This window comes from Sylvia atricapilla, chromosome 1 (genome assembly GCF_009819655.1).
Source record: "Sylvia atricapilla isolate bSylAtr1 chromosome 1, bSylAtr1.pri, whole genome shotgun sequence".
Classification (NCBI taxonomy): domain Eukaryota; kingdom Metazoa; phylum Chordata; class Aves; order Passeriformes; family Sylviidae; genus Sylvia; species Sylvia atricapilla.
Genome location: NC_089140.1, coordinates 94,350,318 through 94,377,755, shown reverse-complemented (window position 1 = coordinate 94,377,755; position 27,438 = coordinate 94,350,318). Strand labels below are relative to the sequence as shown.

General features: G+C 38.0%; 1 protein-coding gene across 2 annotated transcripts in view; it reads left to right on the top strand.

Annotated features, from left to right (window-relative positions):
- ZNF407 (zinc finger protein 407) overlaps positions 1 to 27,438 on the top strand; it is a 335,862-nt gene that overhangs the window by 205,808 nt on the left and 102,616 nt on the right. For both annotated transcript variants that reach the window (XM_066328276.1, XM_066328282.1), the window contains one exon: positions 4,269 to 4,389. In XM_066328276.1, the coding sequence (XP_066184373.1) occupies positions 4,269 to 4,389 (121 nt within the window). The remainder of the gene's footprint in view (positions 1 to 4,268; positions 4,390 to 27,438) is intronic.

Genomic DNA, 27,438 nt, shown 5'->3' with positions numbered 1-27,438 from the left:
TGGAAACAATTCCTTATTTTAAGATGTCTTTTCTTTATGTTCTTGCTCTTATTGTTCTGCTCACCTCCTTTGTTTGTGCAATCTTCTACATGTTTCCTGGTAAGCGTCCATTTTGTGCTGTAGTAGCTGTCTCAGTCCAACACTGTTGATCAGTCACAGCCTGTGTTCTCTTGCACGAAATCGCTTTTTTAGTATCGGTTAGTGTTCCTGCAAATTGCAAAAAACACCGTTCTCATCTTCTCCACGTCGACAGTCAGCATTTGCTTCCCATGTGTTGGTTGTGGTGAGATCTTCCAAGGGATGATAGAAGTACATCCTAGTAGTAATGTGTTAGTGAGTAAGTACACTTACTCTGCACTTCTGTGGCAGCCACCATGAACCTATGGAACTGCTTAAGAAAATCATGTCTTTGTTCAAACATTTTCATGCATTTTTGAAGATGGTAGCTTATATCGTACAGAGCACTGTTTGTATGATTGCTTCTGCTCCCTCATTTCAATCTGGCACTTCTCAAGACATTTATAGGTCAATGTAATAAAGAAAGAAAATTTAATAATATATGTGTTTTTATCCAGATGAGTGACTCACTTTGTGTTTCTGTTTCTCATGTGAACTGCTCTTTGACTTTAATGTGTAGTTACATTACTCGGCATTGAATTTAATGTATAATGTAGCCTCTTCCCTTCAGCTTCCCCACCACAGCTTAAAAAAATTATAACATTGAATACCACAGGAAATGTATCACAGTGAGAAGAGACTTATTGCTCTTTTCAGCAGGAGAAGAGATGAAATTTGAAGGGCGTCTTTGTTGTTTTCCCTTTTCTATTTACACCAACAATTGCAGCACATTGGCAAATTGATTATAGCAAACCTTTGACCAGCAAAGACACCAAAAACCTGGGTTTTTTAAACTTTCTCCCTACCTAAGACAAATTGTCTAGTAGCAAGAGAAAAAGAAAAAAAACTCTTCAGTTACTGGTTAGCAGCAGCTTTAATAACTTTTTTTACGTGCTAGTGCTCCCTATGAACTGGCCCTTTTGTAATTTTTTTGCTCAAGTTTTGATTTTTGGAGCTCAAATTTTCCATGTCAGGTAACTTAAACAACAGATGCACTTCAGAAGTTGGTTGCAGTATTGTAAAAAATGCAAAGCCATTTAATTTGTAATCCCGTGGTCAGGAAATGTAGCTTCTTGAAAGTGCTTGTGTTAAAAATAAAGTAAACATCCATGAAATGGCTCCTTGATCTTGGAATGTGTGTCCTTCTTTGTTGTTGTCCCACAGAGCATTTAATAATTTTGGGGCACCTATCCTCTTTTATCATGAGGCTTATTTTTAGTAAAGATAGATATGGTGAGAGACAGACAAGTCTTCTGTAATGGAAAGGGGAAGAGACGGTGTGATTGTGTGTTTTTACCTTTATTGGTCTTTAAATACATAGGCTTTGTCCTTACGGTTATGGATACACTAATTTTAAAGTTATTACTGTTGTTTAAAAAAATACTGTCAATACTGATATTTTTATTTGTGTAATAATAATCTTGTACGAATTAGAACCTTGACTGTGGGTGAACAAGAGTCCTCTTGGAATTTTTAATGGCAGCCTGTATTAAAACAATTAATGTTTATTGCCTGAAATGTCTGGGAGCAAGAAGGGTAGAAGGAAAACTGGGACACAAAGACTGATTAGAAGAATCCTGACCCATAGATAGGGAAAGCAAAAAACAATTCTTGAATCAGTAGGTCTGTGGAAAACTTCAATAAATAAACAAATAAATAAACAAACAAATAAAAGTACTCCTGTAGCTGATACACTCTTCAGTATCACTCAGCCCTAAGAAATACCTAGTTGTCTTTTAGGTTTTTTTTCAACTGTACTAATAAACCTGGTTGATTTTCCATAAAAATACTGTTTCTTCCATACAGCTGGTAAGATGTACTGGCTGTGCTAGGTTGTTTTTTTCCTCCCCATTTAGTTGGCTTTTGTTGTGTGGTGCTGCTGTGATGTATTTTCTGTCAGGTGAGATTTACACATAGTCTACTTGACAGGAGCAGTTAGCCACAAGGATTTCCTAAGGAGAAACTTCCTGGAGCAGTGGGCAAGGATTATCATTTTTCTTACGGTCACGATGGAATTTGCAAGCCCTCCTGGCTTCAACGGGCCCTCCCTCGGCTGTCAGCTGCACTGGCCCTGCCCTGGCACAGCAGCAAACCTTTCCTTGATCCATTTTCCTCTGAATGGCAAACTGAAAATCTCCTTTCAGTTCAGATCAGCCGTTTTTTACAAGGGGGAAAGTTGGCAAGGTTCTAGTGCATTTTAAATGAAAGCAGTTAAAATAAGTATGTATGTTATCTAAAATACCCGTGGCTTAACTACTTAGGGTTGAAAATGTTGCTATCTTCTTTAATGCTAGATGATAAAATGAATCAGAACAGGAAATCTTCAGTTCAAGAACAGGTTATGTTGCTAGGGAGTCTATGGCCTCCCAGAGAGTTTAATTGAAGCAGCAGCCACTACTGTGCAAGCTGCTGGGACAATCAGCTTCTCCAGAGCAGAGTGTCAGGGTCTGACAAGAAAACCCCATTTGGGGCAGGAAAGACATACTTTCTAGCAGTCTCAATTTGTCCAGCATAGAGGCTTCGGCTTTGTGTCCTGCCCCTTCACCTTTCCTTGTCCCATGAAACAATAAATGAAAAACATTGGCTGCTATTCTCTCCCGCAGCTGCTAAGAGCCATTATTCCAACTCTTTATGGAGCTTTCAGAAGCTGCTCTGTTGTCTTTCCATCCAACATTAGGGGCTTTTCAGGCCTTGAGGACCTTGCATATCTTTTTCCCTTGGGAGGAAAAACCGCAACAATATCCAAGAATGAAAAATGCATATTTCTCTCTGTTCTCGGAATTCTGGCAAAGTCTATTTCAAAATCTTCAGTGTTTCATGCAATAAACACCTTGAAAAATCTGTCATGGAGGCACGGCCATTTGGAAGTGGCCTTTTGCTACTGATTGCAAAAGGCTGGTCTTACTGATAGTCTTGTGCTAGTGCTATGTTTTCTGTCAGTCTGAAAAACTTCAAATTGTACCTGCTAGTAGGGTTCAATTTTGAAACTGCCTGTCCTAGACCTCTAAACAATCTACAAGGTACATGTCTGTCCCTAGAAGTTTTATCTTCTTAAGTCGGGGATGTTGATTCCTTCTGTAGTTTTTAGATAAATACTTCTGAAGGCTTGCACACTGCAGTGAAGATCACCTAAGTTTGGAGCTGGCTTTTGTCTTCTCCATACAAAGGAAAACCTGTTTCCTCCCTAAGTGGTAACGATATCTTTCTGTAAACCACACAGAATATTTCTGTGGCGACCAGTTGGAAATATGGGATGCGGATGTCTTAGCTAGTCATCACAGTGTGGGTGTTGGTCATGAGGTTTTGTCTTAGTGTCTTTTAAGGGGTAGACTACTCCACTGGAAGGAAAACTATTCTTTGCACATAACAATTTAGACAGTAGAGATTTTACCTTTCTTGAGTTAGTAGTCCTCTAGAAATTTTTAGTGCAGCTGCATGTTCAGCAGAGATTGAATTTTAGTCTTCTGAAAATGTTGTCCTTGTCTAGGTTTGGTGGTTGTTTTTTGTTTGTTTGTTTTATTTTCATTTACCTTTCAAGTCCTTCTACTGATAAATGGCCTACTGTTCAGAAAATATTCACAAGGGCAGAAGACTAGCAGGCAAGATAGGGGGAATGGAGCACAGAGTTCTGGTTCATATTCTCAGTCACAGTTTATTTATGTTATTGGAAGGATAACATTAAAAAATTTGGTTGGAGATGAAGACAAAGACACTTTTCACCTGGAGATGTTCTTTTCTGAGCAGGTGCTGAATACAAGCATCAGTGTGATTTTTCACCTTCTGCCTCCCCCAGTGCTGTTTTTGGGGCTGTTCTTGGCTCAGCTTGAAGAGAAGGTGTTGTGTAAGAGGAATGCTTGTCACTTGGTTATGGTATTTTCATGAAATAAGACCAAATAACAAGGTTACTCTGTTTCAGTGCTGTTCTTTCTCCTCCTTTTTGCTGCTGTTTAATTCCACATGGGAAGTCAGTTGGATGCTGATGTGTTTCTTTTATATTTTTCGATTAATGCATTGTATTTGGAAATTTATGTTGTATTTGGTTTGCTATATGTACCTGGGCTTAAAGCTGTCTCAAGGGATATGCTGGAAATTTGGACTTGTCTTTCTTTTCTGTAGATGAAAACTGATAATTTTCTCTTGTCACCTTCTAGGAGAGAAACCATTCAAATGTGATGAGTGTAACTTTGCTTCCACAACACAATCACATCTGACACGACATAAGCGTGTCCATACTGGAGAAAAGCCTTACAGATGTCCCTGGTGTGACTACAGGTAATGAGTCATTAACTAAAGCATGATGAGAGAAGGGTTAAGGTGATCAGATGAGGTTCATTTGAAGTCACCAATAAAAATACATTGCCATTAAAACACCATCAGGGCAGCGGTAATTACATATTAAATTAGGAGCTAAATTTAAAAACTTAGTCTTCAGTATTTAGGTATTACTTTATAAAGAAAAACAAATTATGGGAAGCCTTTTAGTGGTAACACTACAGTGCTAATGTTGAATGTTTGTTTCACAGCTGCTCCAGTATCTGTTGGAATTCTCTGTGGTGGGGCTGCTTATCTGCATTGCCTTTTCAAATCAATTGCAGTTTTGAAATTTTTCTTGGTTGAGTTGCAACCATTTCACTAAGAAAGGAGGAGTTCTCTAAAAGGCTTAGTAGCCTAAATACTCACTAGACACTTATTAGAATTTGAAGCAACTCGTGCTAGTTACAGTCCTCCAGAGTCTTGTTGTTCTGCTCCAGTTTTCCTTCTCCTTCTTAGCCAGGGTGTTTGAATAAGAGTTGGCCATAGGGTTGGTTGCATGGCAAAGCCTCCCTTGTTACACCACTAAAACCCATCCCCATGGTAGGCCAGTAGATTAAATTTAGAAGAATCACACGATTGAACAGTGAAGATTACGTTTGGTGATTATCATCTGTGTCTTTGGTTCATTATAGAGTACTCATTAAATGATCGCATTGCTTCTTAAGTGAATCTTTACTCTTAAATACACTTCTTCTGCATTCTTGAATACTTTAATACCTTGCAGTGAGGTGGCTAATCTATGTGTAGTATAAAGGAATCCACAGAATATTTTATGGGCAATTTGCAAGAGTGCTGTTCAAAAAGTTTTTAAAAATCAGCCTTATATTTGTTGACTGGCATATGATTAGATGTATGTGTTGTGATGCCTGCACACAAGAGGGGAAAGTTAAGCATTTTATTATACCACTGTAGCATTTCTTATTTTCTTTTTGTGCTGAACATACAACTGTATGTTCACTAAGGTTTTAATGTAGTTTCCTAAATCATGACTATATAGTGAAGCCTATCTGCTCTAATAATACCTGTTTTCATGCTATTTATTGCCTACTGTACAGAAAACTCTTTTACAGAAAGCCTCTGCAGTGGTCACACATTTCCCATACAAAACTGCTTGTTGCATTGTTTTGTTTGTGTGGGGCAAACGCTCTGTGAACTCTTCTGTACCATCAAATCATACTCTGGAACTGCAAAGAACTAAGTTTGATAACCTTGTGGGAAGAGGGCTATGTTTCCATGCCACTACCTTAAGAGTGCTCCTGCTTTCATTGTATTTTTCTTTATAAGTAATTTTGTCAGCTTCAGTAAGTTAACTAAGAATTAAAGGTGATTTTCAGTTGCCAAAGCAGTTGTGTTAAAAGGTCTGTGTTGGGTGAAGTGAGAGCCTATAAGCATTAGTTTGACATGATGTGCTGCATTGAAGGCAGAAGTGCTGCCTTTAATGTCATGTGTTTGAGGACACTTTATCTTGCGGTAGTCCACTTTTATCATCCACTTTGAATCATCCCAATTGGCAGGAATAGTTTTATTACAGAGCTAGTTTATGAGAGGTAGGTTTGAGCTCCTTGGCTTGAAGACCCAAGAGACTGGGAACAGTGTAGATGTGAATCAGTTTAGGGTTTGTCACACACACCCAATGAGTGGACGTGCTTCCCTCACTCAGGAGACAAAATGCATAACCCAGTGCTCTATTGAGTGAAGGACAGGCGATCATTTTACTTTGGATAAAGAGTTTTCTGTATGGGATATAAATTCCAAGAAATATCAAGTTTTTTATGAGTATTTTATTATACTGGAGATTATTAAAGAAGATGCAAGCAGAACCTATTTTATCAGGATTAACAAGAAATATCTGCTTTTATATTATTGAAAAATAAATGTTTCATGACAATAGAGTGTTAGTTTCCATCCTTCACAAGCCAATTTTGACCTAACCTTTGGAGGCTGATCTCTGCAGATACCAGCTGATGAAGCTTTGATTCTGCAGGAAATGTGTTCCGTGCTCAGCTGAAAAACATCTGGAAGGGATGCAGGAACCAGAGCTATGCTGCTGGTGCAAGCTCAGAGAGGCAGTGAGGCACCCTGTGTAGCTGCAGTGGAGCCCGTAGAGGGGCTGCTGTATTTATTAGCTCAACAGTCCTGCTTGTGCCTGCCAGTTTCCACAGTCCTGGGATATTAGCCAGCCTTGTTGGCAAGTATATGTTTTGTTCTCTATCCACCTCTCTCTTCATTTTGAACTACAGTTTTAAAAGAATCACATGGTGCTTCCTTGTCAAGTCACCCAGTATTTCTCTTTTAAAGGAAAATTATTAGCAACCCTGTAAATAATATTGTTTGCTCCAGTTCAGCAGATGGGATGTAGTCATGCAAGCGTCACCTACAGAAAACATTAAAATGAAGATTTTAAAATCTGCTGATCTAGTGATAAAATTCACCCCCATGTCTGGTGGTTGAGGTCTCATTGTGATGCTGTGAGCTCGGCCCTTGCACTCTAAGTTCATCCAGACTATTTCATGTGTTGCTGTTTAGTGTTGCTTGGCAACTGCAGACTCTTTAATGAGCCTTGTACTTTCAGCGAGGTTGAATGTTCCTCTTTTTGTGTTGGGGTATGGAGGAAAGTATTGTTAGTGCTAATATAAAGTTTCCTTTCATTGATAACTGATCTCTGTTCTATAAAGTAGTTTGAGACACTTGAGTGAGAACAGTGGCGAAGTAAAAGATATTTAAACTATTCCCATTCCGCTCATTGGTGCTCAGAGTATTCTTGGAGATCCTTGACTTCAAGCTTTTCAATTCCTCAGCCTGAAATTGTGAATAATCATCCTGCAAAAATTCTTGCCAGTCTAGTGAGTGAAAGGCTAGATAACCCTGGCTAGAAGTACAGAAAAAGGGCTATTAGAAGAAACTAATCTGAATTTAGGAACTGTTACAAACTTTTTAAACTGAAGTGAAATCAGCGCTAAGATACTATAAGGAAAAGATTGATTTTGGCTGCATGGAACAGAAAAGGCAATTTATTCCCTATACAACACACAGCATGAGACATTCTTTTCTTAACTAGAAAAAGACATGAATGGATGTGGTTTTCTGAAGGGAGTAGTAAACTAACTTAGCATTTTTAGCTCACAAATTGTAAATTCTCTATAGTATGCCTATGCTTATGGTTGTACTTCAGCATTCTTGGGAAAAATATTCTCTTCCATCTCTAGCTTTTGTGCTGTGACCACTTAATATTTATTTTTGTCTAAATCTTTTGTATTTTGACAACAAAGAAATTAACATCTGCTTTTTGATACAGGAGTATACGAATTCCAGTAACAATTATAATTTGAAATTATGTTTTCAGTCTAGTTTTTAAAATCCTTTAGAAGGAAGCAAAATATAATATTCATAGACACAAAAATTTACATGTATCTTTGGTTATATATTTTTCACATTTGTGTTTTCAGTTTAGGTTTTCCCAATTTAGATAAAAAATATGCATGATTTTCCTTTGCATTTACTTTTTCAAATCACACAGCATGTCTCTCCATTCTTAAGTCAATGTGCTTTGTCATACAAAAATATTCATTCACCCTTAATTAATGTTTAACCTAATTTTATAATACAGAATTGGTCTCACAGGGCCCTGCTCCACCATTATTTATGCAATGCTTATTTTATATTTCTCAGTCATTTAATAAAAATGTGTTATGCAGCTGAACTTTTCAGATGACACCATCCTGAAGTTACACTGACAACAATATTGTTTGCATTTGATAATGGGCACAGTAAGCACTGAATAGCTTTATAGCATCCTGAAAGTGAACAGCACCTGTGACACAGGTTTCTGAATCTGTTGGTTGTATAGGCTGTGGACAGACTTTCTAAACCTGTAGTATTGTTAAGTACCTGAATTGGACCTGATTGCAGAAGTGAAAAATTCCCCTAGGTCTGATGATGTCAATGAAAGATGCAGATATACAGCATTTTCAGAACTAAGCTGGTTTTGTACATGTGTCTAACTAAGAAAGGGAAATCTCATTTATTCATATGTAAGGTTTTAAATTTAACTCCCATTTGTTCTTTCTATAAAACTGTCACAACTTCTCAGGCAATTTATGTTCATGGTATGAGTGAGGGAGATTTTTCAGTGCAATGGATCTGAGTTACATGAAGGGGGGCATGCAAAAGGCAGAACCCTGCTTTTCTTACGTGATCAAATTTGTTGGATTACAGTGCTCGGGAGAAGCACTGACATCGTTTTGTGATTTAGAAGGAGTATTGCTACAACTTCGACCACAAGAGTGTGGGACTGATACTATGTTAATGTGCTTCAGGCTATCCCTCTGCTGTGATTAAAGAAAATAGTTTTCAGTTCTCTGGGATTCCACCGTATGGTTCATTTTGCACAGAGTACCCATGGTGGTGAGGGAATGGAGGGCAATATGCAGGGGTGTTCCCTACCATAAGATAAGAAGGTTTGGAAGAAGTTGTATAAAACAAACAGCCAGGCCAGCAAAACAGCATGCAATCCTTTCTATAAAGTATATGACTTGTGAAGGATGTCTTACAAGACTGAGAATAAATAGCATACATTTTTAATATAATTATGTAAGCTAAAATAAATATTTTACATTTATTATGCATAATAAAATAATTAGACAACATTCTGTAAGGGATTATGGCATCTGAAATTCCAACTGCAGACGGATTCATTGCATATTTTCAGCAGCAGCAGCATCATGACTTAGGGGGAGTTACTCCACAGGGGCTACTTTTCTTTTTTTGGACAGCATCCCTAGGGAGTTCCTATTTCTGTCTGACTTACAGTATCTGTTCCTCGGTTGTAAAGACCAGTTTCTAATACACTCCAGGATTTGCACCTAAGTCATACGAATGTGCAAAGTAAATGTTTTCTCTCTGTTTATTTTGGTGAATTCAATAACTTTTAGGTATGATTGCATCATCTGTGCACTATTCCCTTGTTACATCAAGGATAACTAGGGACTACTTTACAGATGAGGTAACAATGCATTCTAACTCGTAGCAAAACTGAAAGACTGTTAAGGCAAATTCTACATAAAATTATGAAAACAGTTTATTTATCATTAAAACATTAATATCAATATGCTCTTTGTAACCAGGGAAATTTAATATGCCTGTATAGGAAATAAGTAGGTTATACAACTGTTTAGACTGATGAGGATTCCAGGTGGCAACCAGCACTGCACTATGGGAAAACACTTTTATACAGATACATATCACAAAGGCAGAACTGGAAAAAAAATGGTGCGTATACTTTGTGCAAATAGAAAGTTGTTAAGAAAAATAATGCATGTATGTAATAGAGCAAACAGGACCTTCAGGAAGTACTTCAGCTTCTGTTGTGTTCAGCAGCAGGAGTTGAGGATATCCAGTGCCTTGTGCTAGCAGACTTATAAACAAATGAAGATAGAAGTTTAGACAGACATTCTGTCAGTGCATGGGCACTGTTCCCAGATGAAAACTCAGAGTATTATTCCCCACTTAGTTTTCAATAAATATTCAGATAAAACATTTGGAAATATTTCTATTAATCTGGAAAAAATATGCTGTAGCATTTAAATCTTTAAAAAGAAAAATAATCTGAAATAGAATTTAGATACAGTTGCAAAAACACTTTAAATATTGTAGCAAATACATGGCATACAAAACAATGGTCAGCATTATTGCCTTTTGTAATGTTTCTGTGGCTTAATAAAACCTCTTCTATTCACCTAAGTTATAGCCTATAGTTTATGTGGTAAACTCAGAATAAAAATATGCAGTGTTGCAGTAGCTCACAATGCAGATCGGCTATCAGGTTAACCAGCTTCACCAGATGTAATTCCGAACATTCTGAACCGGAGAGCACACGAGGAACGATGTGACCCTTCCTTAGACGTGTCTGCTCTGTCTGCACTGGCTGAGAAATTGTGTGTCTGCAATTTTGGACAGTTGTTGGTGGCAGTGTATAAAAGAGCCTAGGCTCCCTCTGTCAAAGCTGTCCCTGTCCAGTGTCACTGCCTGCAGTGCTCAAGAGGATGTGTGTACCTGGAAACACGACTGTTTCTGAGGAAGACAGCTGTACGGGCACACACGTGTGCATTGGCATGTGCAGGCTTGGTGACTGTGGCCCATAGGGAAGTTGCCATGTTAAGAGGCCTTGGCACAGCACGAAATGCTGCAATCATTTTGTGAGGTCCTTCACATTCTGTGTTTGTCATTAATAGCATAGTAAATGCACTGTGCTTTGTAGAAAGGTAGTATGGAGTTTTACTAATTTTAATGACTAATACTTGTTAAAGAAATTCACCAATAATTCCATGAGCCTTGGTACCTCTTTTGTTCTTTTCTTTTTCTTTTACTTATTTATTTATTGGTAAGGTGGGGGGGGGATGTGTTCCCTGTTGCCTCTCTAACAAAGAGGAATTAAAAATATCCTTTCTAATTCAATGGATCTGTGATTCTCAGGCTAACACTGAACTTGGGATTTAAGGATCTGCCCAAGTGGTGATGCAGTTGCAAAGACTGATAATACTATTCTAGTCTCATTTTGGATTGGGTCTTTGAAGAACAACTTTTCAGGGATCTATTTAAGCCTGAATGCTGTGCTAAAAGGAGACTCCTGAGTTTAATGTTACTGAGACTTGAAGCTATTTTGATATCAATGTAAAAATTAATATCTGGTTTCAGCATCTCTCTGTTACAGCCTGTTGTGATCTAAGGCCAGCACTTTGTAGTTGGTTCACACTTCAATTTAAGTCCTGAGAATACATTATCAGGCTCCTGATTTCTTTCAGTAGTCACTGTCTTTCTTTTACTTTTCTATTTGGGCTTTGTTCCTAAATGTTTCTTAGACAGCCCCTTCCCTGCTGAACTGATGCTGTTTTTTTCTGAATCAGTGTCCAAGACACTTAACCCAAAACCTTGAAGTATTTGGTGTCTAGGAAATATGAATAAGACCACTTCATGCAGTGGACAGATTAATGTAACTAATGTATTCTTTTATCACAGTTTATCTTCTCTCTGTCCTCACACTTCTTTTTTGCTATCATATGTAATCATCACTGTCTTATCTATTCCTCTTTCTTAAAGAGCATAAATACATTATCATAAATACATGTATATTTATATCTAATATACACTTAATTCATGTTTATCAATCTGAAACACTAGCATATATTTCAAATTAAAATAATCTTGAGTATGTTGTATTTTGATAGTAAATAAAATTTTAGTACTAACCTCAAGATGAACAGCAATGCTAGGGTCTTAATATAGTTTGTAGTTGCAAAAAGACTTGTAATTTCCTGTTCTTACAGTGCTTCTGATAAAAAAGTACAGTGAAGATCTTTTATGTCTACAAATAAACTTCTGTTTGTTAGAATGGTTTGATCTAAAAATAATTGTTGGCATCATACCTTAATTAATGTGAGCCTTTTGTGTAAAGCATATTTTAAAAAAGACTGAAACTACCATATATGCTGTCTTTGCTTGTACCTGTTAGCAGAGAATAAAAAAATTAATTTGTTTATTTTGCCGTTCCTTAATCCCCAATTCAGTCATTATAAAAGGACCAAAGCTATCTTTGGAGATGATGAAATGTACAAAGAATTATTATTATTACTATTATTATTATTATTATTATTATTATTATTATTATTATTATTATTACTAGCTACCATGTAACTATGTAGCAGGTAGCTAGCAATCTGAAAATACTTTGGTAGCATTTCAGGTCTCCAAGATTAAATTGATAGGCACGAGTCTGTTGTGTTGTGTGGGGTTTATTCTCCAGGCTATGTGGCTACTACCCTGTAAAACAAGTTCCTGTGTTAATGCTGTTTCTCTGACAACTTTCCCTCTTCCTCCTTCACATGACATACAAAACAGATTAAAGTCTGAGGAAGTGACAGAAAGCAAATTCTGTTCTGAAGTTCCAGAAAGAGCTATACTCTAGTGCAAGGGGAGGAAAGGGAAAGGCTTTTTCTGTTTGAAGTCTGATGAAAATGAGATAAAGAAAAGAATTGCTGAATGGTAAGTGAAAGAAGGGAAGAAAAAAGCTTTTGTGTTGGAGAAAAGCTTGCTATTTAGACACTTTTAATGCATTAGAAATGGTGAGCGATTTTCCAGATAAATTTGACATTTTTAGACATTCCTGATTTATTAAAGCTAAATAAAATTCCTTTTACATTCCAGCAGAGTTGCCCTTGTCCTTGTATTAGCTTCTGCCCAAATTCGGCTGGAGTGGTGTGTTGGGGCACTTTGAGAAGTCAGGTACTAAAGCCTCTGTCAGCACCACAGGGTTCATCACCTCTGGAAGCGTGGGCTCGATGCGCAGGCTGGCAGCTCTGCAGTGTGGCTGGAGGGTGTTTGCCAGGCACCACTATATGATATGGTAATATGATATGGTGGGACTGAGGCTCCGGAGCAGCAACAGCACCTGGAGTTTGGAAGTCTGGTGCTCATGGCCATCCTCTTCCCAGTGTTGTGGGGAACCGCTGTGGGCTGAAAGCTCACCTCTGAGAACCTCAGCTTTCTGCTTTGGAGAGAGAGGCATTCGAAGTTTGGGAGCTCAGAGTTCTGAAGTTGTTGCTTTGAACCTGTGGGTTCAAAGTAGCAACTTTGAACTTAACCCAAAAAGTGTTGGCTCAGTGTTGGCCAGCAATAGGGAGAGCTTGTTTCAAAGTTTGTGTTGTTGCTTTTTCTCATTCCTGAGCAGCTGAGAGAAGGTGGTGCATTCTCCATAGGAAGATGTGGCATAAGGAAGACAGGCCATTTGGTGTACATACAGCAGCTCACCTTGCTGAAACCATTTTGCAGTCTCTATTGTATGGTACTCTACTTTATTCTCATAAGTCATGGATCAGGGATCCCTATTTCCCTTGAGGCTTTACTTACAAAAAGACAATCTGGAGAGGAGCCTGTTGTCTTGTAACTTTTTTAAGTTGCTTATTATGGCTATTTTGTCCCTGGTTGGGATGAATTTTGTGGTTTTGCTAGGCCTGTTTAGGTCTGAATAACAGCCGTAGATATAGCTGAGACTTCATAGGGAATAACCAGCATATAAAGCACTTAGTTTTGTTATTACAAATGGTGGAGTGCTCCTCTGGTGTTATCTTTCTCTTTTTTTTCTTTTTTTTAATGTATTTTAAAATGTGTTCTTTTAATAATGGAAAAGGAATTAAAGGAAAAACATAATTTGAACAAAAAGGTTGTTCTACATTCTTGGATGCTTTGGGTCAAAGTTACTTCTTACTTTGTGTCTTCAGAGAAAAGATGAGGTTGGTACAGCACTCCTCATCATCTCCTCAGCAAGTTAGATATGCTGAGGCTTAGTGTGCCTAATGCAATGGAACAAGCTAATGCAACATTCTTCTCCTTTCTTCCACCCCCATGGGCCAGGGGATGGGAGTGGAGACATTCCTTGATGTTTTCCCACCTCCTTCTGTAAGTGCACAGGTTTTTTTCCTAGATTTTTTTTCTTTCCACTTAAGGAAACTGCCCAGCTCATTGTGGTTCCTAGAATATTGGTCCATACCTGTATATCCACATTTTTAGATAATGCTTTAAAGTAATACTTCTCCTGGTGTTCTTCAGCATTGCTATCTTTTTATATTTTTAGTAATGTTATAATTTAAAACACACACAACTAGAAACTCTGAATTGCATAATTCTCCAAAATTATTTGTGTTATAATCCTGTTTTATAATCCTGTGTTATAATCATCACATCTAGTGGTTCTACTGATATCATAAACTGCCTGAACATCATCCTGTGGTTCATTGTGCTAATACCTCTTAAACTATCATATTTATTGTTTTATTTTTGTAACTTTCCTGCATGCTCCTTCAATCCTTGTTCAAGGTGATTATGGATTCTCTCTAACAGCTGTAGCATGGGACATCACTTATTCTGCTACAAATCCCATGTGGAATACCTTTACATACTGAGCTTCTTCAAAACATTTCTGTTGGAATTTTGCATGCACAATCTACAGGGCAAACAATGCCTAGAAACATCTTGAAGCTGTAGAAGGTATTGTAACTATTAAAATCAGTTCCTAAGTTCTGATGATGTTTCAATAGAAAAATATGGTATTTCAGACTTTTTTGTTAACAAGTTCTTATTAAAGTACAGAGAACCATTTACACTAGCAAATTTTGGAGATCTCTTATATGGGCATTTTAACACATAAAAAGCCATTAGTAATTTGTTTTTATTTCAGGAAAAAAGATGTATCTTTAGTTCAGAAAGACCATTTTTTAAAAATCAGTTGACAAGAACTGATTTTTAGCCTCCTGTCCCTAACTTATTGTGAGACTTGCACCAGCCCATCTATCTATCTTTCACCCATTTCTTTAATAACTTTTTAAGCTGTTGGCCAGTTTTGGTGAAAACTGACACCCTGTAGTAGCTGCTGAGATAAATTAAGTTCATGTTTCCTGAAAGAGTGGATGAGGAGAGGAGTGAAAAAAAATCACAGAGGACCAGTCGGGCAAAATTCAGCTGTCATGCATTCTTCTCTCTTACAGTCCAGCCTCACCACCCAGAACAACTGTTTTTTTCTTGGATGAGGATATCCTGAAGGAACATGTTGGGGAGCTGTTGTTGTTGCATTGGTGCATTGTGAGATTTAGTGAGCAGGGCATGAATGTATAGGAAATCATGCTTCAGTTGGTACAATGTTCGTGTCAAAATATTGAATCCCAAATTAACCATTTTTTGCAAGTTATCACAATAAGTCTTTTTTGAAATAAAATTTAAAAGGTATTTTTCAAAGGATAAGGATGGGACCCCAAAATGTGAATTTTTCTTTAATAAAAATGATCATTTGGAAAAGATTTATACCAGGTGATTGAGGGCAGTGACATTTCTTAGTGAATAGGAAGAAGTTTCCCACTGTGGAGAGATTATTCCACAAGTGCGTTTTTTGGCATTTTTTTTCTGTTTTCTGTAAGACATTCACTGATGAACTGACATATTCATGGATCTATATAGATGTATTTACTTCAGGAAAAGAAGCAAAGTTTGAAGAAATGGTAAGATCTTTTTACATGTTTTTAGTGATACTGAGCATCCACAAATTCTCATCTCCCATAGGGTCCAGTGGCTCTGTGCCTATTTTAAATTCAGCCTCTTCATTTATGTGACTAAATGTGACTTTCATCACATTTTAATTTGAATTTTAATTACTAGTCTTTAAGATTTTGATCAGCACTAATAAATTATAGCACAGTCATATGGTATTTAGCTGATTGATTTTTGCATGCTGAAATATAGTCATTTTGAAGAGCAGTAAAACTTTCAAGTAGAAGAAATGTTTCAAAGATAAAGGAATTTGTATTGGATTTGTTCATTTGTGTCAGACCAGAGAGAGAAGTCCCAAATGTGAGCCCTTGTGAGGGCAAGGCAGGTGTCTACAATCCAGTGTGTTTTAAATGAATGCAGGAACATCAAGTCAGACAAACAAGGCCAGTGAGTGCAGCTTTTGGGAATAGCTTTGTGTTTCCTGGTGGTGGTGCAAGAGGAGAGAGATGAGAACACAGTATTGGGTGATGGTTGCTCTGTTAGTACTCTGCATTGCAGAACTGGATTCTAAAAAGCAAATACAGCATTTGTTGTCTGAGTTCTTGTCCACCTGCATCTGTTCCTGGCTTCCTCTTGTTTGGATGTCTTTTCTCTTAGAAGTCTACAACACAACATTAGGAGAATCTTTATTTTCTTTTCCTGCTCTGAAGTGCCCATTTTTAGTTTCAGTTCACCAGTAGTATGGCAGGAGTACTGTAACAGAAAGGATTAAAACTAAGCCCCTCTCCACCTAGGCATCTCTGTTCCATTGCTCAATTGGGAGTCAGCTCTCACTGGCTGGAAAGTGTGTACTGTCACAGGGTCGATACTATAATAGAAAAACAAAGGCACTGGATAAAATCCTGGCTCCTCTGATGTTATTCACATCCCCTCCATGTCCTAAGGGAAGCAACAGTTCTCATCTGTCATGAAGGTACTTGTTTCTTAGGAAGGAGAGACATGGAAAGCCAGGGAGCTGGCAGCACCTTCCGCAAGACTTTGTATCCTGAACAGTAAAAAAGTTCAACTAGGCTTGTAAGTTGTGGGATTGAGAACCCAGTTATTTCTATTTTCCATTTGATTTTCAGAGAGGATCTTGATCTCCTAAATCTTGCCAAAAGACATCTAAATCAAGAAGGACCTACTCCTTTTGGAGTTTCTGTTTTTCAGTTCTCTCTTGAGTTTGCAAGTTCTTGCGCAGCTGAGTGAAATCACTGCGGCGTGCTCAGAAGTCTTTGTCCTGGGGAAATGGCTATGTCTGTCTCAAGACTTTTGGTGCATTTTTTAGGCAAACAGGCCCCTCTTCCCTTTTTTTTGGGTATGTGTTAGAGGCCTGAATATTAGACAAATCAGGATTCATTTAGTTCACAATGAACTGCTGTCTGCAGCCTCATTCAAGTTATTGTTCAGGATTCTCAGCTGAAAGGGCACAGGACAAAGTGTTTAGGAGCCTGTTGTTTGGATTTTCTAAGAAAATTATATAGGGAACATAACTGAAAACAGAAAAGCATCTATGAAAGCAGGGATTAGATCTGCTTTTGACTCCTGGCAGTTCCTTGCTGTCTAGTGGCAAAGTTTCAAGAAGAAAGAGTTGATGCATGATATTTTGTGCCAGCTAATATACTTTCCTGAGACAGAGAGCAGAACTCAGCCTTCCTCAGGATAAGGGCAGCCCTAAACTTGGGAGTTTTACTACCTAGAATAGTTAGAGGCAGCATTGTTTCCTTTTCCAGAGCAGATTAGAGCTTCTGGTGTCTCCTATTGGTAACCTATGTCTTTCTTTAGAAACAGTCGATACCTAATTTATGCAAATGCTGAGACCTATATCAGTTCTTTATTATGTCCAGTAATTGCATTGTTAGTTTGAGTGGTTATAGAGGATAGCCTAGGTTGCCATCTCGTACTGCCATGCCCAACAGTGCACCTAAACAGAAAGCTTTCTACCCTGTTTGACTGACACCCTGTCTCCCAAACATATCCCTACTCTTTTTGCCTATTTTCTGATTACCATGTCCTTCTCAATGCTTGGACTATAGTTTTTCTGAGATGAAGACCATTTTTTTTTGTTGTTTCTTTGTACAGCAGTTGGCGTGTCATTATCCTGTCATGCTGTCCTCTCAGGTCAACAAGCTGTGCAGTGAGAACGTACCAGCTTTCTTGGAGCTACTTTTTGATTCGTAAACATAGGATCGCATTTCACCAGAGGAGTACAGGAAAGCCTATAGAGTTGTGGTGAAACCTTACTGTTGCCAGGAGTGTGGTACTGTTTAATGACTAAAATCTCAAAGAAGGTGTAACAGCTAGAGCCTGCATTCAAGTTGAAGTGCAGTTGAAGTACCTAATTCCCATAGTCTCTTTAGAAAGTCTTATCTCTCCTTTATGGACCAGTAGTCCAATACCTTTAGAGAAAATTAGATGCATATAAATAGAGTTTTTCAAATATGTATGCAGTCTTAAGTGCCATTAGAATCAGCCTCAGCTGGTTTAGTCTGATTTTGTTTTTAAACCTGACCTTCAAATACGTGTCTTGCTAAATGTGTTTGTGGGTGCATTTTTTTGTTTTGTTTTGTTTTGTTTTTGGAGATCATGTCATTGTTATATAGCTGGAGAAAGGATAGTAGTGAAAGCAATGTATCTTGGAATGCAAGTGGTACTATTTAGACTTTCTTCTTTAAAGCACAGCTCAATCTATACCCGTCCAGTACTTAGAAAGGAAGGATTTCAGGATATTTTGAGCTATGTTCTTCTCTTGCTATTCACCTCATGTTAGTAAGATGCTATTCTGCAAACTCGTGGAAATAGCACTGAAACATATAGACTGCTTTCATCTCTGCTGCAAAAAACTCCAAACTATATATATCTGATAACAAAAAGGAGCAAATACAGATAGATAGATATATAGATAGATTTATTTTTTTTTCTCTTAACTCCTATTATTTACTTGATTCATATTCACTTTTGGAGAATACACAGATTGTTTGTAATAGTTGTGGAGTAAACTCTTGTGGCCTTTAAGGAGGCATGTGGATTAATGGCTTTTTAAAGAGTTGTTTTACAAGACTGTTGTAGCATTTTTAGAATGAGTGCTTAGTTACAATAGTCACTAAGGGCATGTTGTTCACATAGGCATCTTTTGCACCAGACCTGTGTATTTTTTATTATCAATGCATTCTGACTTGAATCACTAAGGTCCTTTCATATATGTACTTAGAACATTAAGCTTATGAATAGGTTCAGTTGTTCTAAAGTTCGTGATGTTCCCTAGAATCCCATACTGAATTAGCCCCACAAGGGCTGTATAATGATGCAAAATAGATTCAAAGGAATAGTTTGTTTTTATATAAAAGATGAGGGGTGCAGAGTTATTTTTCTGTGGGTTGTGTTTGTTTGTTTGTTTGTTTTCAGTTTAAGAGTGCAATATATGTTTTCTTTAGCTGTAAAAGCACAATCAAGGCAACATGATAAGTGAGTCAGTGTTGTAAAAGTAAAACTAATTTTGCCTTCACTCACATGAGCTATAGAAGGAGGAAGCTTTATTGTCCCTGGGAAGGTGATAAGGCAGAGTAATTGTATATTATACTGTCCTGGAACATCTGCCTGAAGACTGTTGGAGCAATTCATCTATCATGGACGATACAGCATGTTTTGTCTTTCTGCTTTAACCCATCCCCACTGCTGGCCTGCACGAAGGTTTTGATAGGGACTGTGCCTGGGCTGGGGCTCACATTAATCAGTCCCCTTGTTCAACACTCCAGCTGACATAATTACAACCTGCGCACAGCAGTTATTCAAGTTGAGTCCTTGTCACTCGTGGTGCGAAACTACACAGCTCAGATCCCGAAGGAGATTGCCTTATCACACAGAACAAGGGCTCACAGGAGTTGAAGAGAATAGAAATGGGAAAATGTCTTCCGGGAGTACTATATATTCCTTTAAAATAAGACATTTGAGAGACTTACAAGGGACAAAGAGAAGCGTTGTGCAAGGTCTGAAATGAACAGGTTATTATTTTTAAAAGGATTACACAGGCCATTTTTGTGAAATGGACATGCATTATTAAATAAATTCAGTGGTCTCTCTTATCATTCAGTGGCTCTGCACTATTAGTTTTCTTCAGAAGTGATAAAATAGTTTTTGACTTGTATAAGCTTTAAGTATCTCTCAGTAGAAATCATCAGAACACAACTAATAAAAGTGCACATATTATACCAGTAAAATTGGCACACACATAAGGGAAGATCAGCAAGGATCAGAGTGAAGGGTGAAGGAAGAAGCATGCAAAAGGGCTTTCAAAGATGAGCAAGTTCATTAGTTTCTGCCCTTGTATGATACCAGACCGTGAAAGGTGAAGCCAAAGAAAAAGTTTCATATTTTACCATTCTTCCTTCTTTTCATATTAACCCTCTGTGGGTAAAAAGATAAGTCCATAACAGTATCTATGATAAGGAAAGAAGCTTATTTTCATATGATATGGTGGGGTTAATTTTGTATGATTGTGGGTTTTTTCTTTGAGACAGAACCTGTGCATACATGATCATAGGATAATTTGTTTGGTATTGGTCTATAAAATTCTCAATATGACAGAATTTCATTGGTATCCAGAAGGCTTTTGCCCTGGTGTTTAAATTTTTTTTCTTCTTGAGTTAGCTTTTTGAAGTAATACCATTTAGGCAGTTCCTATTCTTCTGTATCAATAGGTTTAGAGTGTTGCCCTGATTCCTCATGTAGTTAAAAAAATGTTATGTCTGTTAGATATAATTGTGTATTGTTGAAAGAGCAGTAAAAGCATGTCTATTCTGAGTGGTCCAATTTTAATCTAATACTTTTACAAGACACCTTATCTGCAATTTTGAGTAGTCTGAAGTAGAAGCACAGTAGAAACTACCTTATACATTTTACTTTACATATAGGTGTGCTAGGTAAGTCAGATACATAGTTCAGTGCTTTCATTCCATTTCAGTGTCTTTTGGTCAAGTACACAGCACATTAATTTTGATGTGTAGGTCTCCACTGAAAGTCCAGCAACTTGAGAACTGCAGTTTCTTACTGAGCAGCAGGGCGTCCTTATAGGCAAATGTACTCTCATAGGAACAAAAATCACGTTTTGCTTGCTCCTTCCTCTTAAAACCAGTTCTCCTGGAGTGAATGATGTCTGTGAAGTAAGCTCAAAGTACAGAGCCAAATGCTGCATTTACTTACATTTGTGCAGAAAATGGCATTATGAGGACATAATCTGAAGAGAATGATGTTTCTCTGATATATGCTTTCAACACACATTTTAGATTAGATAATCAATCATGCTTCCAACTAAAGAACCAAATTTGACTTTCAGAATCTAAGATAGTTTTGCAGTATTGACAGCCAGGAAGAATATATTTTAATTTGCAGACTGAACAAATTTCCATGACATCATGGAAGCACAATAAATGGCTGACCTCACAATGACATTTCTCAGACTTAAACTGTACTTCTTGGAGACTTTGAGCCCAGAAAAAGCTTTAAGCTCAGCCAGTCTGACCTTCTACAGAAAACAAGCTGCATAGGTGTTTTTTTTCCCAGTTTGCTCTGTCCCGAACCTACTACTTCTGACTGAATTTTATGATCTAGAAACATATTCAGATTTGATCTGAAAATAGGCAAAGCAGCAGAACCAGCTTCCCTTCTGTCAAAGATTAATTGCTGAAGAAATTGTGGTTTGTTTCTCAGTTGAATTTGACTGTTAACTTGTAGGCATTGCTTTTGGTTTTGTATAGATTTTCTCTAAGTTATGTTGTTCCTTAATCACACCTTTATTCCATGTTAGGTTACTCATGGGGCAAGCTGAATTGTAATAAGCAAAATAGAAGGGGTTTTTATGAAGCGTTTCAGAGATTTTTACCCCGTTTAACTTCTATTTCTATTTATAATCACGTTGTGGCTGTTTGTTCGCTTTTTAAATGTAGGCAGTATTACAGGAAGTAGATATTCTAGAATTAGTTTCTCTGGTGTTACAAAGAGAACATTACATCCTTACATTTGCTTGCTAGTCCCTTGCTTATACAGCTAAATATAGCATGGGGCCTTTCTGCTTATAGCATCAGACTAGAAGTTCACATTAAACTGATGGTCCACTAATCCCTAAATCATTTTCAGTGTCACAGCTTTTCACAGCATTGTCTGAGTTACTTGCATGCATTGTGCAAAGGTGAGAAAGCTAACATGTAATTGTGTGTGTACATGTTGTGATTGAACATGCCTGGCTTCTGCGACTGCTCTGTAAGATAGCAGTGTCATTGCTATTAATCATGCTGCCAATTACAGTGTTGTCTGCAAATTTTATTAGCAGGGATTTTATATATAGTTTTGGCATGCATAACAAAAGTGAGTCTTTCAGACAATTATTGCTGATTCCTTTGATAAATTGGAACATTTGAAATGAGGAAGAAAATGACCATCTCTTTTTGTAGGGGTGGGGGGTTGGGGCTGGGATAGGGCAAGAAAAGGCACTTTATTAGCATTAAAAAAACCTACTTTGAGCAGAGATTGTACAGACCACAGTGCCCTGAGTATGAATCCAGGCTGCAAAGCAACAGGATCTGCCCTCTAGGGAACCGTGTTGTCACTAAAATGGCTGAAGGAACTGACACGAAGGCCAGTTGGACGAAGTACCATCTGCATCTGAGATTGACAGGCAGCCTTTAGGGTCTGTTGCTATCATTTCTGACTCCAGCAACATTAGGAGTCCAGTTTCATCTTGTGCAGCCGCTAGAGTCCACACCCTTTGCTAGGCTCCATCTGCACTTCTATATCTGTGAAAATACTTTATGTGTTCCTGAGAATATACAAACAGACTCCACAGAATTGTTCAGTTACTTTATGTGGTCATTAAAAGAAGTACAATGGGGAAAAAATTGATGTTGAAAGGAAATGCGTGTCTTCAATTAAATTCATCCCAGCTTTTTTAAAAAATGGATGTTTTCCATGGCCTCATTTCAGCAAGGTATTTGATCATGTACATAAATTTAACCTTGTGAGTCATTCTTTTGAAGTCAACAGGGGCTGCTTGTACTTAAGCCGCACAAATGCGTAAGTACCTTGTTAAATCAGGGCCTGTGATACCTAAAGCCCGGTCTCCATCCTCACACCATTGCAGAGGTGCTGTTTCTCAGACCAACTTCTCTTTTATGCCATCTGCTCTAAGAGGAAAGGAAAGGGGGAGGGAGGAAGCCCTTGAACAATGGAGTGATTATTCTCAGTTACTGTGAAATAGATGAACTCCACCTGCTATTTCTGCCACTTAAACCTTGGCTGACACAGTGCAGCAGTGCACTGTGCACAGCAGACCCCTGCATCCCTCACACTGCAGGCACAGCCCCTTGTGCTGGGCCATCACAGAGACCACTCTGCCTGCAGCAAAGTGGAAGCCAGGAGTTCCTGCAAATGTTACAGAGAGTTTTCAGAAGCAGATCAGTGCTATGAAAAATTGTTTGGTTATTGTTGTTTTGGGTTTTTTTTTTTTTTTTTTTTTTTTTTTTTTTTTTTTCTTTGTTTGTTGTGCACAGCACCTGTGGGGGACAGTGAGGACCACAGCACAGGTGGAGAACTGAGGCACATTTCCTTGACTTTCTTTACCCTTTCCACGCATTCCTTCCAAGTCTAGCAGTTTGGATATAATTTACAGGTTTCTGTCTAAAAGCCTCTTCTTTATTCCTTTCTCTCTTTTCTTGTAGAAAATAGAATGGAGGCATTTAAGGCAGAGTGCCATAGTTCCTTGGAATCACAGATGGGTTTTTTTCCTGGAGAAAGTCATGGATTTTTTTAAATTGTGGAGTCTGTTGTTTGCTGTTTTTTAAAAAAAATACTCTGAAAATTCACGAGTAGATCTAGATGCCAGCACTGGGTCTATACTTTGGTTTTTGTTCACTGTGCAGGGTTGTAACTGGATTTACAGATTCCTCAGAGGTAAACAAGACTAGAGTACATCACTTTTTATTTCCCTTCAGAATTCCCAATTACCCTGAGTTTGCCTTTAAAAGCACTTACTTTGGCTATCGTAATGATCAATTACTTGAAACTGGGAATTTTCATTCCAATACATTGTAAATAGAATGGTGGATCCATGGCCAAATTACAATTTGGACATGCTAGTCTGCTGAATGGAGCTCAGACCCAAGCAGTAATTATCAATCTTCCATCATTTTCTCTGCTGACGCACAAGTTTTTTGCTGCTTCCCTACAGGGCTCTGCTACTTTTTAGCAGCCAGCATTGGACATCTGTCACACATACTGTATGTCATAACAAATAGATCATTACAGAAAAAAAGGCAAAGCTAAAAATGTAGAAAAGCAGAAAACATTACGATTATTATCCCTGGGTGTTGGCATAATACTATCAGAATAAATCCCAAATACATTTTATTGTTTTCTTTGTGAAACTGACTGTATTAGAAAATCTCATTTAAGCATGTAAATGTAGTGTACTCTCTTTTATGGGCTACTTCGTATTTTCTGAGTGGCAACACATGCAATACATGGCAGTACATAAAAACATAGCAATACAACTGGCCACAAGGTTGTTGGGCATGCATTTTTACAGCACTGTGGGTGTGTATTTTAGTCATCTTTTCTTGGTAGAGTTGAAAAGCTGTGAGCAAATACTCGCTGCAGAAGCAGCTATGGTGGCAAAGGCGTTGTTTGACCCCAGCAGCTTGTTGCCTCTGTCCACCAGAGGTCTTTAGGAACAGCACAGGGAGGTGTTTGACAGCAGTGACAGGCAGAGATGAGCTGGCACTGGATACACTGGAGTTGCCCGCCTGAGTTCCCACGGAGCCATGTGCTGCTAATTCTGGCAATATCATAATGTCTGGCAATATCTGGGAGTATCGTAAGTCACTTGAGAACTGAAGTTGGTTGCAGAACATTGGCACTCGTATCCATGTGATTGTTTCCCCACCCACTTGAAACCCAAATAAAAGGTAGAACTTTTGCTTTTAAAGGCAAAGAGCAAGGAAAAAGTAAACCAGGTGCATGTTAGTAGTGAGAAGGCTGAGAAAATATATTACATTTATTGTACATATGTACATAAATATATATGTTTTGTGTGTTAATACCTAATAATTATTGCAGTTTTATGACATTAGTTTCAACACATTACCACATTTTTGGCTATGGTATTTTGATGTTTTTTAATTATTTATTGTGCAATACTGTATTAGCTTGTAGCACTGAAAAGGTAAGCTTTAACTTTTAAACTTGCAGTCTGAATTACCAGTGGTATGTGCAGATTATGTATTATTATGTAGCAAGTTTGCACTAACCAGCAATCAGTTTATTTTATTTTAAAACCAGAAATGTAGCTAAATCTTGAATATGCAGGGAAGAATTTTTGGTTGGTTGGTTTGTTTGTTTGGGTTTTTACTAAGTAGAAGTTGGGCAGAGTGACTGTCATTGTAGAGGCTTTGATTGAATAAGTCTGCTTGTATAATGTAATTACCACAGGTTGAGGTATTTATTTCTTTCCTGTCAAGAAAATATTGACCATTAGGTTGTTTACTACCACCCTACGGAATGCTGGTTTTAATACAGTTTAATGACAGCAAGAAACAAAGGCAGGTTAGAAGGGTTGTATTTGGGAAAGGAGTAATGCTAAACACAACCTGAAAGGTCCCTGCATTAACTGAGTGTGCAGGAGCTCTTGGTGCTGCAAGAAGTATCCAGCAGTTTCCAGACTTGGCTGCAACTGGAGAATGCTGAGTATGGGAAAAGTCATGGCATCCATGTATGCAGCACTGGTGTGAAATGTGAATGTATTCAAAGTTTAAAGCAACTGGAAGGAGTTAAGGAGAACCTGATGATTCCTTAGAGTGAGTTGAAAGGAACTTGGTCTCTGTAGCTCTTCTACTGGAGGTAGAAGAGGGTATCAGGAGATTCTGCAGCCAGGCACAGTGTGTTGGACATGTAGCACTGTTAGCTGGGTGCAGAGGGATAAGAAATATGACACTTTGTAAATGGGAGAGGATCAACTGAAGAGTAATTTGCCTATGATTTCAAAGGACTCCCTATCGTTCTCCATCAGAAACCATGTTTTAGTACCAAAAGGGTTATGATTTGAGAAAAGAATCACTGGGAAAATGTTTATGAACTGTGCCATCAATGAGTTAAAGGTAAATGTTCCATATAACTTTGCATTTCTAAAAATCTATGACTCTCCCTTTCTAGTGTGATTACATTATTGCAATTTTGATTTAAAGACAGTTTTCCTAGTTAATTGGCATTTTCTGTGAAAGAAATACCTGCAAATATTTGGTGAATAACTGAGGCTAAGGATCTACAATAGTGCATATTGCTTCATTCAGAAGTTTGCTTTCATCATAATTGCTTTTATTTCTAAAAGAAAGTATCTGGAGACTTTGATATTTTTCAGTCAAAATGCTGCAATTCTCTTTACTTGCAGGTTCCATAGCAAGGTATAAAGGGGGCAGAAGACCTGTCTATATAAGAGTGAACTTGATTCATACTGACAAATGGGAAAAATAGAAATCTTTTCAATCACTTGGTTGTATCACTGTATTTGTTTTTATGTTGTAAATAGTGATGTCAATGGAGCTGCCATAAGTCCTTTATGGTATATGCAAAGAGGATGTTTATACCCAATGTGATGGAGAAGACCTTTTGAAAAAGGTTTATTTTGTGCAAATAAGAGTCCTACAAGGTGCTAAATTTTTTAAAACTTAGTGGACTAGGTAATTAACATTTTGCCTCATTTGCACCTCTGAAACTTTCTATTTCCATGTCTTGCAATAAGTATCTTTCTGAAAATGTCAGGCACTGCATAATGGAAGAGTGTTCTAATTTCAGTTTCTTATTAGTAAATAGGAAAAAAATAATAAAAATTGATGACTTCCTGCAATATTTCATTTAGCTGTTTAATACAATACTAATGTATTCTCATGTAGAAAACCCTTAAAAATACAGAAATATTCCTATTCTGCATGGGCAAATTTAGAATTGACAGATATTTTGTGAATTTCTCTTCATGATTTTTACCCAAAACACAAGACAAGAACAGCAAATATCTTGGTACTGGGCAGCCACGGGTCTGCAGTTAACTACTGAACTTGGCTGTTTACAGAGGCTGCTTGAAGCGGGGCTGCTGGCTGGGGAGTGGAGAGCACAACCTGCTGCATCCAGCCACGAGGCTGGGGATGAGTCTCTCGGCACAGAGAAAGGATACCCAAATCCCTGCCCTTGCACAGCTTGTTCTGATTGCTGGTGAGACTGGCTGGTTGAGCTCTGCAGGGCAGAAAGAAGGGAGAGGTGATGGGGGAATAGTAACTGCAGACAGCACTTAGTGAGGGGACCTTCAGGCTGACTGTTTTCCCCCCAGCACAGATTTGCTCCAAGACTCATTGTTCCACCCGTGTTTTCCTGCTGCTGACTTTGAACTCCCTTCTCTGCCACCTGCAAAGTGCATGTCTCTGCTCTGCCATCCCAGAACCCCTGAAGAGTGCTGCTGTTTATGCTGGGGTAGGCTTAGTTTTGCCGAGGAATCCGGTCTTTTGCACATTATAGCTTTCCCATGCAACTGAGAAAATGTCTTCATAGGGGCACTACACTGCCTTTCAGGGGGTAAAGGAACAATTGCACTTTTTGGGTTAAGGAGGAAGGCAGTTATGAGGACTGTCCTATCTACCAGAAGCATGATTTTCTCACTCTTCTGTAGACTGGGCACTCTGTTTCTTACTCTTATCACAATGCCATTGTTTTGTGTTTTTGGTTTTTTGGGGGTTTTTTCGGATTTTTTGTAAAAGAACTGAAGCATATGTATATAAGGATAGGAGAAGGAAGGCAAAGTAAACAGAGGCAACGGCTTCTCATGTTGAGAAAATGTTTGGCCATTTTATACAACTCCTAACCTTCCACTTTGTTTCAATCTCCCAACAAATTGGATCAATGCTG